General features: G+C 44.6%; 1 protein-coding gene across 1 annotated transcript; it reads left to right on the top strand.

Moving 5' to 3' along the window:
- The first annotated feature begins 2425 nt into the window (after positions 1–2425).
- On the top strand, positions 2426–16188 carry LOC138955701 (uncharacterized). Its single transcript, XM_070327256.1, has 2 exons — positions 2426–2685; positions 14498–16188. Exons 1-2 carry the CDS (start codon positions 2507–2509, stop codon positions 15381–15383), a joined length of 1065 nt encoding a protein of 354 aa, XP_070183357.1. The 5' UTR covers positions 2426–2506; the 3' UTR covers positions 15384–16188.
- Positions 16189–19813: the final 3625 nt, after the last annotated feature.

Here is a 19813-nt window from a genome sequence, read left to right as displayed (position 1 = left end):
AACCTACAGGTTTGCTTTCATACCAAAAACGCCTCCAGACACGGGAACTTGGGAGCAGAGGCAACAGCTCCGCTTGATCCTCAGAAACCAAATGTGCCTCCAGACACACAGATCCCTTAGACGGCCGAGGCCTCTAAGGTTCTCTTGTACCAAACCGCCTCCTGACTCTGCATCAGATTGCTTGCGCTGGCATCTGCTTACATAGACCCACATTAAGTCACCACCGTGTGGTAGACACAGACGACATTTGGTAGCACTGACTGCCAGCTTTACGGTAATGCGTACCCCTAGCGCGGCTCTGCTTGGGTGGGAATGTTCTGAGTGTTACTCCATACCCCCCGCCCTCCATGGAACTTCTTGACCCCAACCAATTGGGGGGGGGGGGGGTGAGTTTGCCCAGTCGGTAGAGGCGCTGGTTTTAAAACCGGTTGTTACTATCAGCGTGGGTTCAACCCCCAAGTTCGGCGCGGGATGTGTGTCCCAGAGTCAACTTTGTGCAGACTCTCCTCGGTGTCCGAACACCCCCGTGTGCACGCATGCGCACGATAAAGATCCCAGGGTCACAGCGAAAGCCTCAGGCCTTGGAAACACGAATACATGCATGCAAAAATATGAAGCTCGGGTGTCCGTTCGGCCAACAGCCAATAAAGTAACCATTTCAGCACTGACCCAAGACGACCCAACCCGGTCCCTAGCCCATTTCAGGTCTCCTCTAGCAGCCGGCAGCCAGCTGTCTACATCCCCCTCCCCCCTGCATTTTTATTTTTTATTTTCATACAAAGCCGGGTTTTCCCGTGTAACATGCCCCTAATGGCTTTGCCGTGAGGGCGTAAAACTTACATTTTCTCTCTACTTCCGCTATATTCGAAAGGGTGTGCTTGCCAGCTTCTTTAATGCAAAAAATTGAAAATATTATTCATGACGTTGCATTAAAAAAAAAGAAAGCTTTCAGATCTTAGAATGTCACTTCATGTTTAGACAAAAACTTCAAATTGTTAAAACATGTCATTTTGGGGGGGTAAAAACTTAAAAAATACTGAAATTTCATGTTGCAAATGCCTTAGTGGGCAAAAACTAAAAAATGTTAAGGTGTGACTTTATTTAGGCACATTTCAACTCGCTTCTCATCAAGGATAGCAAAAATGTGATTCAAAAATTTTCTTATTTGTATATTACACTATTTTTTTCCGATCAAATTAATTATTACAAAAATTGTCTAAAGTGACAAACTATGAAAATCATGCATTTAAAAAAAAAGAAGCTTTTAGAGCTTTCTGATGTCGCTGTAACATTTAAAGCTGCCAGCAAGCAGATTTCTACACCTTCTCGTATGATGGCCTATCCAATTCCTTAAATCTCAAAGTGTCTTCCACTTTATTTTCAGCCCCGTAGAGCAAGTCGTTTGGCTGCAATCAAAGCAAACAATAAAAGCAACGAAAAAGTGTTTATTTTACAACGTTTTTGTCAAACATGCAGTCAATAAACAAATATTCACTTGCAAAATTATACAACAAACTGTATCAATACATGTTTTTCACATTGCATTCGAAAAAAATTTATCTACGATACCAAACCTAGAAAATAAACTGTACTTACATCTATGAAAATTGAAGCCAATAAAATTTGAGTTGAGTTGAGTTGAGCGTCTATCTAACCGCACGTGGGATAACTCTGCAGCAGAGCGTATATTGCACGCTCTGCTCCGCAGTGAGTCGTCGAAAATAGTGTTTTTTTCTGTGCGTTTTTTGTAAATAATGCAATAACAGCACACACATTTGCTTGCAGAATTAAACAACAAATTTCACTGATACATGCTAGTCACATTGCATCCAAAAAGAATGATCTACGACTCCAAACTTTGAAAATAAACTGCACTTATATTAAAATATTCTATCAACCCGTACTTAAGTTTAAGGCCTAAGTACTTAAGCATTTAGGGTCGAAACTACTTCCGCTATATTCGAAAGGGTGTGCTTGCCAGCTTCTTTAACAAAAATATTCATTTTGTCAAAATAACATGAATGAACATTTTTCTTGTATAAATTCTGTGGTGCCATCTGCCAACACACCCCGTCCTGGTAGAGACACCGCTAGTTGGTCCGGGACTGCTTATTCTATATTCGCAGCTGGCCCCCATATCTGCGGGCCGTTCCCCTATCCGCCACCTGGGGACCCGCCGGGTTGAGGATAGTCGCCCCCCCTACTGAATTGAAAGTAGTCTGTTCCCGGTGAAGTAATCTGGGATCGTTACTACCGGAACCCATGACCCGATTTTATTCCCCCCCCCCCCCCCCATCCCCTCCCTAGATAAAAAAAAAAAGATAAGAAAAAAAGACCCAGGCTTATTTTGAGAAACTGACGGGATTTATCTAGGAGCGGTATAGGTAGTCAATGTGTTAACGCCGAAGTAGGCTACACCCCCACACTGTCACACAACTGAGGTGCTAATCACTTGACGCACACAGCTCTGAAGGCGACACACGGGGTTTGCAGAGACGGGTTGGAAATGTCGAGACTGCCACTGCCGTCGTCGATGTTGAAGATGTTGCTGTTGCTCCTGTTGTGTGTTTGGGGGGTGCAGTGTGGCTCGGTGGTTAAAGCGAACGGAACCTTCGTGGTCCGGCACGGGTTGAGTCTCCAGACTGCTCGCTGTTCGGCGAGAGACGATTTAAGCCTTGGAAGCGGGTAAGTGTTCGACCTGATATTATTTTTTGAAATTATTATTAAAAAAATAAATCTTTTTTTCTTTTTCCTTTTGTTGTTGTTGTTGTTGTTGTTGTTGTTGTTGTTGTTGTTGCTGTTGTTGTTGTTGTTGTTGTTGTTGTTGTTGTTGTTGTTGCTTGAGAGCGGCAGAGGAGGGGCGGGCTGATTGATCCAAAAAGCACAAGTTAGGACAGGAGTTATAGGTTCAAGCCTAACCTTAAAATCAACTACAACTAAACCTTTATACACAAACTACGGCCAACTCCAATAAGTGATATGTTTTGACATAATCAGAATGAAGGGACAGTTGAGAGATGCGTTCTCTGGTTGAGTTGACTAATTACAAACCTAATTTACCTCGTTGTACACATTGTACTGTATTTATTTCTGTGTGTGTGTGTGTTTGTGTGTGTCTGTGTGTGTGTCTGGGTGTATGTGTGTGTTTGTGCGCGTGCGTCTGTGCGTGCGAGTGTGCGTGCGTTTGTGCGTGCGTGCGTGCGCGCGTGTCAGTCAGTGTTCGCGCGCTTCTGTGTGTGTGTTTGTGTGTGTGTGTGTGTTTGTGTGTGTGTGTGTGTATGTGTGTGTTAGTGTAAGTGTGTGTGTGGGTGTGTGTGTGTGTGTGTCTGTGATTGTGTGCATACGTGCGTGCGTGCACGTGTGTGTGCATACGTGCGTGCGCGTGCGTGTGTGTGTGTGATTGTTTGTTAAAAATATACCAACTGAGCAGTAGTGGTTCTGACTCATTGATAACGGGGAATCACCACAGCCAACTGACCCATAACTCGTAGCCTTTAGCGTTATGTGTTACATGTAGTGGTTCTGACTCACTGATAACGGGGAATCACCACAGCCAACTGACCCATAACTCGTAGCCTTTAGCGTTATGTGTTACATGTAGTGGTTCTGACTCACTGATAACGGGGAATCACCACAGCCAACTGACCCATAACTCGTAGCCTTGAGCGTTATGTGTTACATGTAGTGAATGTATTGATAACGGGGAATCACCACAGCCAACTGACCCATAACTCGTAGCCTTTAGCGTTATGTGTTACATGTAGTGGTTCTGACTCACTGATAACGGGGAATCACCACAGCCAACTGACCCATAACTCGTAGCCTTTAGCGTTATGTGTTACATGTAGTGGTTCTGACTCACTGATAACGGGGAATCACCACAGCCAACTGACCCATAACTCGTAGCCTTTAGCGTTATGTGTTACATGTAGTGAATGTATTGATAACGGGGAATCGCCACAGCCAACTGACCTATAACTCGTAGCCTTTAGCGTTATGTGTTACATGTAGTGAATGTATTGATAACGGGGAATCACCACAGCCAACTGACCCATAACTCGTAGCCTTTAGCGTTATGTGTTACATGTAGTGAATGTATTGATAACGGGGAATCGCCACAGCCAACTGACCCATAACTCGTAGCCTTGAGCGTTATGTGTTACATGTGGTGAATGTATTGATAACGGGGAATCACCACAGCCAACTGACCCATAACTCGTAGCCTTTAGCGTTATGTGTTACATGTAGTGAATGTATTGATAACGGGGAATCGCCACAGCCAACTGACCCATAACTCGTAGCCTTTAGCGTTATGTGTTACATGTAGTGAATGTATTGATAACGGGGAATCGCCACAGCCAACTGACCCATAACTCGTAGCCTTTAGCGTTATGTGTTACATGTAGTGAATGTATTGATAACGGGGAATCACCACAGCCAACTGACCCATAACTCGTAGCCTTTAGCGTTATGTGTTACATGTAGTGAATGTATTGATAACGGGGAATCGCCACAGCCAACTGACCCATAACTCGTAGCCTTTAGCGTTATGTGTTACATGTAGTGAATGTATTGATAACGGGGAATCACCACAGCCAACTGACCCATAACTCGTAGCCTTGAGCGTTATGTGTTACATGTAGTGAATGTATTGATAACGGGGAATCGCCACAGCCAACTGACCCATAACTCGTAGCCTTTAGCGTTATGTGTTACATGTAGTGAATGTATTGATAACGGGGAATCGCCACAGCCAACTGACCCATAACTCGTAGCCTTTAGCGTTATGTGTTACATGTAGTGAATGTATTGATAACGGGGAATCACCACAGCCAACTGACCCATAACTCGTAGCCTTTAGCGTTATGTGTTACATGTAGTGAATGTATTGATAACGGGGAATCGCCACAGCCAACTGACCCATAACTCGTAGCCTTTAGCGTTATGTGTTACATGTAGTGAATGTATTGATAACGGGGAATCACCACAGCCAACTGACCCATAACTCGTAGCCTTTAGCGTTATGTGTTACATGTAGTGAATGTATTGATAACGGGGAATCACCACAGCCAACTGACCCATAACTCGTAGCCTTTAGCGTTATGTGTTACATGTAGTGAATGTATTGATAACGGGGAATCGCCACAGCCAACTGACCCATAACTCGTAGCCTTTAGCGTTATGTGTTACATGTAGTGAATGTATTGATAACGGGGAATCACCACAGCCAACTGACCCATAACTCGTAGCCTTTAGCGTTATGTGTTACATGTAGTGAATGTATTGATAACGGGGAATCGCCACAGCCAACTGACCCATAACTCGTAGCCTTGAGCGTTATGTGTTACATGTGGTGAATGTATTGATAACGGGGAATCACCACAGCCAACTGACCCATAACTCGTAGCCTTTAGCGTTATGTGTTACATGTAGTGAATGTATTGATAACGGGGAATCGCCACAGCCAACTGACCCATAACTCGTAGCCTTTAGCGTTATGTGTTACATGTAGTGAATGTATTGATAACGGGGAATCGCCACAGCCAACTGACCCATAACTCGTAGCCTTTAGCGTTATGTGTTACATGTAGTGAATGTATTGATAACGGGGAATCACCACAGCCAACTGACCCATAACTCGTAGCCTTTAGCGTTATGTGTTACATGTAGTGAATGTATTGATAACGGGGAATCGCCACAGCCAACTGACCCATAACTCGTAGCCTTTAGCGTTATGTGTTACATGTAGTGAATGTATTGATAACGGGGAATCACCACAGCCAACTGACCCATAACTCGTAGCCTTGAGCGTTATGTGTTACATGTAGTGAATGTATTGATAACGGGGAATCGCCACAGCCAACTGACCCATAACTCGTAGCCTTTAGCGTTATGTGTTACATGTAGTGAATGTATTGATAACGGGGAATCGCCACAGCCAACTGACCCATAACTCGTAGCCTTTAGCGTTATGTGTTACATGTAGTGAATGTATTGATAACGGGGAATCACCACAGCCAACTGACCCATAACTCGTAGCCTTTAGCGTTATGTGTTACATGTAGTGAATGTATTGATAACGGGGAATCGCCACAGCCAACTGACCCATAACTCGTAGCCTTTAGCGTTATGTGTTACATGTAGTGAATGTATTGATAACGGGGAATCACCACAGCCAACTGACCCATAACTCGTAGCCTTGAGCGTTATGTGTTACATGTAGTGAATGTATTGATAACGGGGAATCGCCACAGCCAACTGACCCATAACTCGTAGCCTTTAGCGTTATGTGTTACATGTAGTGGTTCTGACTCACTGATAACGGGGAATCACCACAGCCAACTGACCCATAACTCGTAGCCTTTAGCGTTATGTGTTACATGTAGTGAATGTATTGATAACGGGGAATCACCACAGCCAGCTGACCCATAACTCGTAGCCTTTAGCGTTATGTGTTACATGTAGTGAATGTATTGATAACGGGGAATCACCACAGCCAGCTGACCCATAACTCGTAGCCTTTAGCGTTATGTGTTACATGTAGTGAATGTATTGATAACGGGGAATCGCCACAGCCAACTGACCCATAACTCGTAGCCTTGAGCGTTATGTGTTACATGTAGTGAATGTATTGATAACGGGGAATCACCACAGCCAACTGACCCATAACTCGTAGCCTTGAGCGTTATGTGTTACATGTAGTGAATGTATTGATAACGGGGAATCGCCACAGCCAACTGACCCATAACTCGTAGCCTTTAGCGTTATGTGTTACATGTAGTGAATGTATTGATAACGGGGAATCACCACAGCCAACTGACCCATAACTCGTAGCCTTTAGCGTTATGTGTTACATGTAGTGGTTCTGACTCACTGATAACGGGGAATCACCACAGCCAACTGACCCATAACTCGTAGCCTTTAGCGTTATGTGTTACATGTAGTGGTTCTGACTCACTGATAACGGGGAATCACCACAGCCAACTGACCCATAACTCGTAGCCTTTAGCGTTATGTGTTACATGTAGTGGTTCTGACTCATTGATAACGGGGAATCACCACAGCCAACTGACCCATAACTCGTAGCCTTTAGCGTTATGTGTTACATGTAGTGGTTCTGACTCACTGATAACGGGGAATCACCACAGCCAACTGACCCATAACTCGTAGCCTTTAGCGTTATGTGTTACATGTAGTGAATGTATCCTTAGCGGATTATGACTTTATTCAGTTATTCTGCAGAAAAACAGAAATAGAAAAACTGTTTTTTTCTGCAGCATTTCTGCATAATGTCATCTTTTGCGAGGACAACGTTTTTTTCTGCAGTAAAACAGTTTTACTGCAGTAAAATTGAAATCAAGAATGCTGCAGTAAAACGGTGATGTTGTTTTACTGGAGAAAAACTGTTTACACTTTTTCTTCAGCATTTTGGCATTATTCAGTTATTCTGCAGAAAAACAGAAATGCTGGAGAAAAACTGTCTTTTCTGCAGCATTTCTGCATAATGTCATCTTTCGCCGAAGCAACGGGTTTTTCTGGAGCAAAACATTTTACTGCAGTAAAATTGAAATCAAGAATGCTGCAGTAAAACGGTGCAGTTTTTTACTGCAGAAAACCTGTTTACACTTTTTCTGCAGCATTTTGTACTGGCTCATTATAATGTTGGAGCACGCGAGCCCCCCTCTGTCGAGAGATTAGATGGACTCATCCAGAATTACCAATAGTTACAAACTATTATACTATCCCAGGGGGCGACGAATACAAACGCCACTTTACAAGGTCGTTCGTTTTTCTCCAGAAAAACTGTCACAGACTATTCTGAAGAAAAAGTTATCGCAATAATGCTGCAGAAAACCAAGTAAACATTATGCTTCACAAAAACTGTTTTACTGCAGTAAACTGAAACGTTGCTTCGGCGAAAGATGACATTATGCAGAAATGCTTCAGAATAGACAGTTTTTCTCCAGCATTTCGGTTTTTCTCCAGAATAACTGAATAAAGTCATAATCCGCCAAGAGCCAGTACAAAATGCTGCAGAAAAAATGTTAACAGGTTTTCTGCAGTAAAACAACAGCACCGTTTTACTGCAGCAATCTTGATTTCAATTTTACTGCAGTAAAATGTTTTGCTGCAGAAAAAAAAACGCTGCTTCGGGGAAAGATGACATTATGCAGAAATGCTGCAGAAAAGAACGGTTTTTCTCCAGCATTTGTCTTTTCTGCAGAATAACTGAATAAAGTCATAATCCGCTAAGGATATGAATGCATGCAACCACCTCTCTCTGCTTCAAAATGACAAAGAACAGGATTTGACAGAGTTACCGAGATACACTTTAAGATCCCGGAGTGTGTGTGGAGGGGACGGGAGGGGGGGGGGGGGGGGGGTATTGAGAGACGAAGAGACAGAAACAAGATGGCCGCTGTGTGAGGGCCACCCTCTGTCGACTTCAAGTCAGAGAGTGCAAGGGGAATCCCCCTTCCCTGGGAATACCCTGGGCCTAGCGTAAACACAGGTGAGGAGACAGTGTTGTAGTTATTTAAGGTTAAAGACGACTGCCTTCCCGTACAAACCATCTCGTCACATGTCAACCACCTTAAGGCCTTCCGGGACAATGTTTAGAAATGGAATTTATTAATGAAATGACCTCAAGTTAAACCTGGTCTCAAGACTTTTCTTTTCCCTAAATAATCCTCTAGAGCCCAGCAGTCTGTGTGACAAATCTGATAGAAGAATAGACGTAACGTCCACTAGAGCCCAGCAGTCTGTGTGACAAATCTGATAGAAGAATAGACGTAACGTCCACTGGAGCCCGGCAGTCTGTGTGACAAATCTGATAGAAGAATAGACGTAACGTCCACTGGAGCCCAGCAGTCTGTGTGACAAATCTGATAGAAGAATAGACGTAACGTCCACTAGAGCCCAGCTGTCTGTGTGACAAATCTGATAGAAGAATAGACGTAACGTCCACTAGAGCCCAGCTGTCTGTGTGACAAATCTGATAGAAGAATAGACGTAACGTCCACTGGAGTCCAGCAGTCTGTGTGACAAATCTGATAGAAGAATAGACGTAACGTCCACTGGAGCCCAGCAGTCTGTGTGACAAATCTGATAGAAGAATAGACGTAACGTCCACTAGAGCCCAGCAGTCTGTGTGACAAATCTGATAGAAGAATAGACGTAACGTCCACTGGAGCCCAGCAGTCTGTGTGACAAATCTGATAGAAGAATAGACGTAACGTCCACTAGAGCCCAGCAGTCTGTGTGACAAATCTGATAGAAGAATAGACGTAACGTCCACTGGCGCCCAGCAGTCTGTGTGACAAATCTGATAGAAGAATAGACGTAACGTCCACTAGAGCCCAGCAGTCTGTGTGACAAATCTGATAGAAGAATAGACGTAACGTCCACTGGAGTCCAGCAGTCTGTGTGACAAATCTGATAGAAGAATAGACGTAACGTCCACTAGAGCCCAGCAGTCTGTGTGACAAATCTGATAGAAGAATAGACGTAACGTCCACTAGAGCCCAGCTGTCTGTGTGACAAATCTGATAGAAGAATAGACGTAACATCCACTGGAGCCTAGCAGTCTGTGTGACAAATCTGATAGAAGAATAGACGTAACGTCCACTAGAGCCTAGCAGTCTGTGTGACAAATCTGATAGAAGAATAGACGTAACGTCCACTGGAGCCTAGCAGTCTGTGTGACAAATCTGATAGAAGAATAGACGTAACGTCCACTGGAGCCCAGCAGTCTGTGTGACAAATCTGATAGAAGAATAGACGTAACGTCCACTGGAGCCCAGCAGTCTGTGTGACAAATCTGATAGAAGAATAGACGTAACGTCCACTAGAGCCCAGCAGTCTGTGTGACAAATCTGATAGAAGAATAGACGTAACGTCCACTAGAGCCCAGCAGTCTGTGTGACAAATCTGATAGAAGAATAGACGTAACGTCCACTAGAGCCCAGCTGTCTGTGTGACAAATCTGATAGAAGAATAGACGTAACGTCCACTAGAGCCTAGCAGTCTGTGTGACAAATCTGATAGAAGAATAGACGTAACGTCCTATGGAGCCCAGCAGTCTGTGTGACAAATCTGATAGAAGAATAGACGTAACGTCCACTGGAGCCCAGCAGTCTGTGTGACAAATCTGATAGAAGAATAGACGTAACGTCCACTAGAGCCTAGCAGTCTGTGTGACAAATCTGATAGAAGAATAGACGTAACGTCCACTGGAGCCTAGCAGTCTGTGTGACAAATCTGATAGAAGAATAGACGTAACGTCCACTAGAGCCCAGCTGTCTGTGTGACAAATCTGATAGAAGAATAGACGTAACGTCCACTAGAGCCCAGCTGTCTGTGTGACAAATCTGATAGAAGAATAGACGTAACGTCCACTAGAGCCCAGCTGTCTGTGTGACAAATCTGATAGAAGAATAGACGTAACGTCCACTGGAGCCCAGCAGTCTGTGTGACAAATCTGATAGAAGAATAGACGTAACATCCACTGGAGCCAAGCTGTCTGTGTGACAAATCTGATAGAAGAATAGACGTAACGTCCACTGGAGTCCAGCAGTCTGTGTGACAAATCTGATAGAAGAATAGACGTAACGTCCACTGGAGCCCAGCAGTCTGTGTGACAAATCTGATAGAAGAATAGACGTAACGTCCACTAGAGCCCAGCAGTCTGTGTGACAAATCTGATAGAAGAATAGACGTAACGTCCACTGGAGCCCAGCAGTCTGTGTGACAAATCTGATAGAAGAATAGACGTAACGTCCACTGGAGCCCAGCAGTCTGTGTGACAAATCTGATAGAAGAATAGACGTAACGTCCACTGGAGCCCAGCAGTCTGTGTGACAAATCTGAAAGAAGAATAGACGTAACATCCACTGGAGCCTAGCAGTCTGTGTGACAAATCTGATAGAAGAATAGACGTAACGTCCACTGGAGCCCAGCAGTCTGTGTGACAAATCTGATAGAAGAATAGACGTAACGTCCACTGGAGTCCAGCAGTCTGTGTGACAAATCTGATAGAAGAATAGACGTAACGTCCACTGGAGCCTAGCAGTCTGTGTGACAAATCTGATAGAAGAATAGACGTAACGTCCACTGGAGCCCAGCAGTCTGTGTGACAAATCTGATAGAAGAATAGACGTAACGTCCACTGGAGTCCAGCAGTCTGTGTGACAAATCTGATAGAAGAATAGACGTAACGTCCACTAGAGCCCAGCTGTCTGTGTGACAAATCTGATAGAAGAATAGACGTAACGTCCACTGGAGTCCAGCAGTCTGTGTGACAAATCTGATAGAAGAATAGACGTAACGTCCACTGGAGCCCAGCAGTCTGTGTGACAAATCTGATAGAAGAATAGACGTAACGTCCACTGGAGCCCAGCAGTCTGTGTGACAAATCTGATAGAAGAATAGACGTAACGTCCACTGGAGTCCAGCAGTCTGTGTGACAAATCTGATAGAAGAATAGACGTAACGTCCACTGGAGCCCAGCAGTCTGTGTGACAAATCTGATAGAAGAATAGACGTAACGTCCACTGGAGCCCAGCAGTCTGTGTGACAAATCTGATAGAAGAATAGACGTAACGTCCACTGGAGCCCTGCAGTCTGCGTGACAAATCTGATAGAAGAATAGACGTAACGTCCACTGGAGCCCAGCAGTCTGTGTGACAAATCTGATAGAAGAATAGACGTAACGTCCACTGGAGCCCAGCAGTCTGTGTGACAAATCTGATAGAAGAATAGACGTAACGTCCACTGGAGCCCAGCAGTCTGTGTGACAAATCTGATAGAAGAATAGACGTAACGTCCACTGGAGCCCAGCAGTCTGTGTGACAAATCTGATAGAAGAATAGACGTAACGTCCACTGGCGCCCAGCAGTCTGTGTGACAAATCTGATAGAAGAATAGACGTAACGTCCACTGGAGTCCAGCAGTCTGTGTGACAAATCTGATAGAAGAATAGACGTAACGTCCACTGGCGCCCAGCAGTCTGTGTGACAAATCTGATAGAAGAATAGACGTAACGTCCACTGGAGCCTAGCAGTCTGTGTGACAAATCTGATAGAAGAATAGACGTAACGTCCACTGGAGCCCAGCAGTCTGTGTGACAAATCTGATAGAAGAATAGACGTAACGTCCACTGGCGCCCAGCAGTCTGTGTGACAAATCTGATAGAAGAATAGACGTAACGTCCACTGGAGTCCAGCAGTCTGTGTGACAAATCTGATAGAAGAATAGACGTAACGTCCACTGGAGCCCAGCAGTCTGTGTGACAAATCTGATAGAAGAATAGACGTAACGTCCACTGGAGCCCAGCAGTCTGTGTGACAAATCTGATAGAAGAATAGACGTAACGTCCACTGGAGCCCAGCAGTCTGTGTGACAAATCTGATAGAAGAATAGACGTAACGTCCACTGGAGCCCAGCAGTCTGTGTGACAAATCTGATAGAAGAATAGACGTAACGTCCACTGGAGCCCAGCAGTCTGTGTGACAAATCTGATAGAAGAATAGACGTAACGTCCACTGGAGCCCAGCAGTCTGTGTGACAAATCTGATAGAAGAATAGACGTAACGTCCACTGGAGCCCAGCAGTCTGTGTGACAAATCTGATAGAAGAATAGACGTAACGTCCACTAGAGCCCAGCAGTCTGTGTGACAAATCTGATAGAAGAATAGACGTAACGTCCACTGGAGCCCAGCAGTCTGTGTGACAAATCTGATAGAAGAATAGACGTAACGTCCACTGGAGTCCAGCAGTCTGTGTGACAAATCTGATAGAAGAATAGACGTAACGTCCACTAGAGCCCAGCTGTCTGTGTGACAAATCTGATAGAAGAATAGACGTAACGTCCACTAGAGCCCAGCTGTCTGTGTGACAAATCTGATAGAAGAATAGACGTAACGTCCACTGGAGCCCAGCAGTCTGTGTGACAAATCTGATAGAAGAATAGACGTAACATCCACTGGAGCCAAGCTGTCTGTGTGACAAATCTGATAGAAGAATAGACGTAACGTCCACTGGAGTCCAGCAGTCTGTGTGACAAATCTGATAGAAGAATAGACGTAACGTCCACTGGAGCCCAGCAGTCTGTGTGACAAATCTGATAGAAGAATAGACGTAACGTCCTATGGAGCCCAGCAGTCTGTGTGACAAATCTGATAGAAGAATAGACGTAACGTCCACTGGAGCCCAGCAGTCTGTGTGACAAATCTGATAGAAGAATAGACGTAACGTCCACTGGAGCCCAGCAGTCTGTGTGACAAATCTGATAGAAGAATAGACGTAACGTCCACTAGAGCCCAGCAGTCTGTGTGACAAATCTGATAGAAGAATAGACGTAACGTCCACTGGAGCCTAGCAGTCTGTGTGACAAATCTGATAGAAGAATAGACGTAACGTCCACTGGAGTCCAGCAGTCTGTGTGACAAATCTGATAGAAGAATAGACGTAACGTCCACTGGAGCCCAGCAGTCTGTGTGACAAATCTGAAAGAAGAATAGACGTAACATCCACTGGAGCCTAGCAGTCTGTGTGACAAATCTGATAGAAGAATAGACGTAACGTCCACTGGAGCCCAGCAGTCTGTGTGACAAATCTGATAGAAGAATAGACGTAACGTCCACTGGAGTCCAGCAGTCTGTGTGACAAATCTGATAGAAGAATAGACGTAACATCCACTGGAGCCTAGCAGTCTGTGTGACAAATCTGATAGAAGAATAGACGTAACGTCCACTGGAGTCCAGCAGTCTGTGTGACAAATCTGATAGAAGAATAGACGTAACGTCCACTAGAGCCCAGCTGTCTGTGTGACAAATCTGATAGAAGAATAGACGTAACGTCCACTAGAGCCTAGCAGTCTGTGTGACAAATCTGATAGAAGAATAGACGTAACGTCCACTGGAGCCTAGCAGTCTGTGTGACAAATCTGATAGAAGAATAGACGTAACGTCCACTGGAGCCCAGCAGTCTGTGTGACAAATCTGATAGAAGAATAGACGTAACGTCCACTGGAGCCCAGCAGTCTGTGTGACAAATCTGATAGAAGAATAGACGTAACGTCCACTGGAGCCCGGCAGTCTGTGTGACAAATCTGATAGAAGAATAGACGAATCCCGAAATAGCTATGTCGTGTTTGAATGTGTGGCGAGAGAGTGAACACCCTTGCTTTTGTTTGTTTGTTCGTTCATGGGCTGAAACTCCCACGGCTTTTACGTGTATGACCGTTTTTACCCCGCCATTTAGGCAGCCATACGCCGCTTTCGGAGGAAACCCTTGCTTTTAAGGGAGACAAACAATTCAAGGGCCAATCATTAAAGGCTGAGGGGGTGTCAGAATCACGTGGACAAGGAGCACGTGTGGATTGTTTGCCTCACTAAAAGCAAGGGAGTTCACTCTTTCACAACCCATACAAACCCGACAGAGTTATTTCCCAACTTGGTCTGTTGATGAGCTGCTCAAGTCTGTTGTTGTCTCGCAGGGTCAGAGTGATATCCATCGACATGCGACGCGACTGGGACAACACTAGCCACGTGACCAGAGTGTCCACACGCAGAGGTCTCAGCACAAAGGACCATGCAGACAGGCTGCGCTGTCACTCGCAAGGGAACATAACCGCGGGCATTCTAACCCTCACCTGTCTCCAGTCGCCTCCCTTCGACATGACCATGGACAACTTGCGCTGTGACTACGAGTATGAGCAGAACGGAGAACTCATCGCATCCAACGTGGTCGTCTCTCTGGGTTCGTGGCCAGCGACTGTATTTGTGTGCACCAGTGCCAAAAAAGTCGAGGGAAGCAGCACAGATGTTGGCGACCTTGCCAGCCTGGACATTGAACTGCGCGTGGGAGACGAGACCCTGGTGTTTGAGTCTGACACACTGCCAGCAAGGGACGTGCTGGTGCCGTGCAGGGGGTCCACTGGAGGAGGTCGGCCTGTCTTGTGCCTGAAGCGGGAACGGGAGGATGCCCTGAGACTGACCGTGCTGGTGGCTGCAGATCCCCGGGACACGGACACGGTCCAGTGGTCAGACGCAAAGTGCAGACGTGTGCAGGTTGGAAACCGATTCACGCTCGTCGGCACCCTGTCACCACCCGCCAAGAACTCGAGTGTTGGAGGGGCCCAGAGCGGAATAGCGGACATGGTTGTGACGTCAGCCGTGGCGTGCGTCATCGGAGTGGTGGTGTCAGCATTGCTCTTTACAGCCATTGTTAGCGCCATCTGGTGTCGCAGAAGGAAGCACAGGAAGGGGGGGCAACAGCAAGGAACCACGGGCAGTAGAACGGAAACCAGCGACAACGACTGCGATAAAGTGAATATGAAGAGGGTAGGCGAACCACTGCTGGACAAGGATGATACGGTCTGATCCGGGTCACTAGAGATCCGCTCGGATTGAATTTAGAAGGAAAGTGAGAATTGACGCCAATGACATAAAGAAGAGCATCACTGGTGCTGGTTGTAGAACGAATGAAAGTTGGCTGGACACTCTACAGTAAGATGACAGTAACTGATGAAGAAAACGTATCGTTACCCAGCTGAAAAAGTACCACACGATGTACTATAGTATACTATAGTAAACTATAGTAAATGTACCCTGTACTATAGTAAACTATAGTAAATGTACCATGTACTCTAGTACATATTGTAGTACATGGTACTTTGTACTATAGTACTGTGTAGTAAATGTACCCTGTACTATAGTACTTTGTGGTACAGTAGAGTACTTTGTACTTTGTACTATGGTACTTTTTAGTGAATGTACCATGTACTACAGTAGTACTATAGTACATAGTACTCTGTACTATGGTACTTTTTATTGAATGTACCCTGTACTACAGTAGTACTATAGTACCTAGTACTTTGTACTATGGTACTTTTTTGTGAATGTACCCTGTACTACAGTAGTACTATAGTACGAAGTACTTTGTACTATGGTACACTGTGGTACTTTGTACTATGGTATTTTGTACTATAGTACAACAGTACATAGTACTGCGGTACAGTATAGTAGTAATAGTATACATGCATTTTGTGTTTTTATTTTTATTGTTTTATTAATATAACTTATCAGCTAAGCATAACAATTTTGTTGTTGAAATTAAGTTGATTAAAAAACATTGTTTTTAAAATTGTGTTTGATATCACCAGTAATTGTGCATGTAAACGTGTTGTGTGTGTTTTTACAAGGTAGTCGTACATATAAGATTTATTATGTTTTGTGCGTGCGTGTGTGTGAATTAAGCCGTTTGTTGGAGATGACATGAGATATTTTCAAACTTGTTAACTGTGCATTTGCAAAATACACGTAGGAATACTTTGTGCTCACACACACACACACACCACACACACACACACACAGTCACACTGACACACGCTCGCACGTGCACACACACAAACACGTGGGTACGCACATATTCACTTAGGAGAAAGGACTTTTGTAACGTAAGATGTACATAAACTGTATAGTTAGTTTTTTGTAAACAGTTAGCATCAAATGTGAAATTAATATTTCATTAACGTTACCTTGGAACGCTTCTCACAAAAAAGTTTTCAAAAGAGAATTTAACAATTGCTTTAAAAGTTAAAGGATAAGGTTACGATAAGGATAAGATTTTATATAGTCCTGTGAGGTTGCCCTCATGGAAATTCGGGCTGCTTTCTCCATGGGGAAAGCGAGCTGCCATACAGTATACGGCGATACCCACACATTTTGTTTCCTGCATGCGTGTATTCATGTTTCCGAGCCCTGACACTTTCGCTGTGAACTTGGGTTCTTTATCGTGTGCATGCGGCCACCGAGGAGAGTCTGCACGATGTTGACTCTGGGAAATAAATCCCTCGCCGAACGTGGGGATCGAACCTACGCCGATTGCGACAACTGGTTTTGAAGACAGCGCCGCTACCGACTGAGCTATTTCCCGCCCGCCCGAAACGCTTAGTAAAATGGTCTGCAGTGAAACAATACCTTTTTTATGTTAAATTTAACGTTTGCCAAAATAATTCTTCATGTAGGATCAAGTGCAAAGTTCTTGGTTTGACCTGAAGTTGACTGAAGTTTGCTGTGTGTACAATATTGTTTCATTTTAAATAATTTGAGAGAGAGAGAGAGAGAAAGAGAGAGAGAGAGAGAGAGAGAGAGAGAGACAGAGAGAGACAGAGAGAGCGTTGTGGCATACAAGCATTACAAACAAGTGTTTTTTCACCCATGCAGAGAGGCTCCCCTATTCTAATCACATCATATACACGGACATTCACACACACACACACACACACACACACACACACACACACACACACACACACACACACACACACAATATGAGATTTAAAAAAAAAAGTTATAGAATATGTACACATCGAATGCTTAACAGAGAGAGAGAGAGAGAGAGAGAGAGAGAGAGAGAGAGAGAGAGAGAGAGAGAGAGAGAGAGAGAGAGAGGGAGAGAGAGGGAGGGAGAGAGAGAGAGAGGATATTATTACGTCAGGATAAAGGTTTTAGGCTTAGCCTCATCTTCCAACCTGTCCTTGCAGGGCCGGACTACCGGGGGGGGGGGGGGGGTTATGGGGGTTGCGCAACCCCCCCCCCCCCTAGCCTAAACATGTACCTCACTTATTTAAAACATTTTTTATTATTGTTTATTTTATGCCGTTTCATGCAAGGAGCGACCATTTTCCTATCTCAGAATATGACCTACCCATCAGCTTCAGGGGGCAAAGCCCCCTGACCCCCACAAGGGGCTCTGCCCCTTGACCCCGCCAGGGAGAACATCCCCCTGGACCACCACTGGCAACCCCCCCCCCCCCTCTCCTCTTTGCCTAGTCCACCCTGCCTTGGAACATATACAGAGAATAATTGTAAACGTAAGCAAAAGACTGCACACCCACACACACACACGCACGCACACGCACATTCCGCACTCACGCCCACACGCATGCACACACACAAACCGCTGACATTCGCTTACCGAAACACACACACACACACACACACACACACACACACACACACACTCACACACACACACATATATATATACCCCCACATCCCCCCACACACACATCCCCCATACACACACATACTGCGTAAACTCACACACCGTCACACACACACACACACACACACACACACACACACACACACACACACACACACACTTGTGTGCGTTGCTTATCCATGCACATGCTAAAATGAACAGAGCAGTACCTAAAAGGAACTATAACTCATACAATTGAATAGCTAGTAAAAACATTTAAGTTTTGGTTGAGTATATATATACATAAAATATTGGACTAGCAAAGTCATCAAACACAAGACCAAACAAAAACAAAAACAAACTGAGCCGGCTACTTTCGATACGAAGAAAGGGTTAGCATGCGAGAGTTATGTCCCTTTAAAATCGAAGAGGAGACCACTCCGAAGTAAATCAAGGGACAGCACTAGTAACTGATTTTCAACGAACGAACTTCAACTCACAAGAAAGAGTTTGCACCAGGGAGATTGGAAAAAAGCGGGCTACAACATCACGAAAGGAACCCACCAAGAGAGTGTAACCATAATTCAGAGAGCAGAAGATGGATCTGGACTGAGAAGTAAGCCTTCAAGAGTTTTCCACGTAATCGTATCCAGATTCGCTCAGGAGTTATCGAGTGATTTTAGGCTGGGAAGCGTTTGGATGTGTGCGAAGTAATTGCTATAAAATTCATTTTAGGTGCAGTTGATTCATTTCAGTGTGCCTGCACACATCTAATCGAGTTGGCCGGGAAAAAACCATGCGATGAGTCCGAAATATCGTACATTTTATTTTAGTTTTCGGAGCGACAGTTTTTCACAAGCTACCCAAGGAAACTATTCAATAACATCACACGATAGCTTAATCAGCATGGCGTAAGCAGTTTATTGGTCTCATCTATGTATAGATATATTTGTTTGTTTCCCAGGGGCGCATTTCACTGCTCGCATTATAATGATTATTAGGCGATTGCAGATTCAGTCTTTGTCTATGTGCCTTGTGAAATTATGTCCATTGAGAACAACGTGGATCGTGCATGTGACTGTTAGGTAATAAGTTTTTTCCATGTTCAGCTTCACCTACTTACGTTGCGTTTATTTATTAATCTGTGCATTTGTTAGTGGATATGTACATGTATTTCTTTCAAGGTTACCTAACATTATATCAGTGCAATAGGACAAGCAATCATTCAGCTCAGTAGGCCAAACACTGTTATTGCACCATTGCAGTTTGCACTTGGCGTGCAAATGCACCGATCATTCGGTTCACGGTTTCTGATCGATACCCTCAGCCACCTTGGCTGTAGCTGTTCTTACACAGAGGTACGGAAATTTGAACTGAATGCTGCGCAATCATATGGCATTGATCTCCCACCTACTACTGTGTATGCCTGCCTGTGCAGAAATCCCCGACGCAATGCAGTCTGTCACAGACGTTGCATTCCATTCTAGCGAGCAACAAACGCAGCACAAAGAGTTGAGCGTGGCAAGGCAGAAGCGAGATCACACAGACATTCAGCTGATCTTGAGATATCTGCTTGATAGGAACCATTTCACTGTGGATACAGCCCTCCGATCCATTTCAAGCGGAAAAGAAGCTGAAGCTACTGTGAATGCAGAACAAGCAAAAGGCGTAGGAAACAAGATTCTGAGCAGCATGATCGGAAATAATGTTGTGGATTTCACCTTTAAAAAGAAGGATCAAGCTGTAACCATGGCTCTGAAAGCCAAGTCGTCCAATCTGCACGATGATCTAGTACATGTTCACTCCATGCTGTTGTTCCAGA

This window comes from Littorina saxatilis, unplaced genomic scaffold, assembly GCF_037325665.1.
Source record: "Littorina saxatilis isolate snail1 unplaced genomic scaffold, US_GU_Lsax_2.0 scaffold_776, whole genome shotgun sequence".
In the NCBI taxonomy this organism is placed as follows: domain Eukaryota; kingdom Metazoa; phylum Mollusca; class Gastropoda; order Littorinimorpha; family Littorinidae; genus Littorina; species Littorina saxatilis.
Note: the sequence above shows the minus strand (reverse complement) of the source record. Positions and strands in the feature narration are given on the sequence as shown.

What these genes read in the sequence shown, in the direction of transcription:
- LOC138955701 (XM_070327256.1), top strand. Translation starts at nt 2,507, where the DNA reads ATGTCGAGACTGCCACTGCCGTCGTCGATGTTGAAGATGTTGCTGTTG. An exon ending in GATTTAAGCCTTGGAAGCGG is followed by an intron (nt 2,686 to 14,497) that starts GTAAGTGTTCGA and finishes GTTGTCTCGCAG; the next exon opens with GGTCAGAGTGATATCCATCG.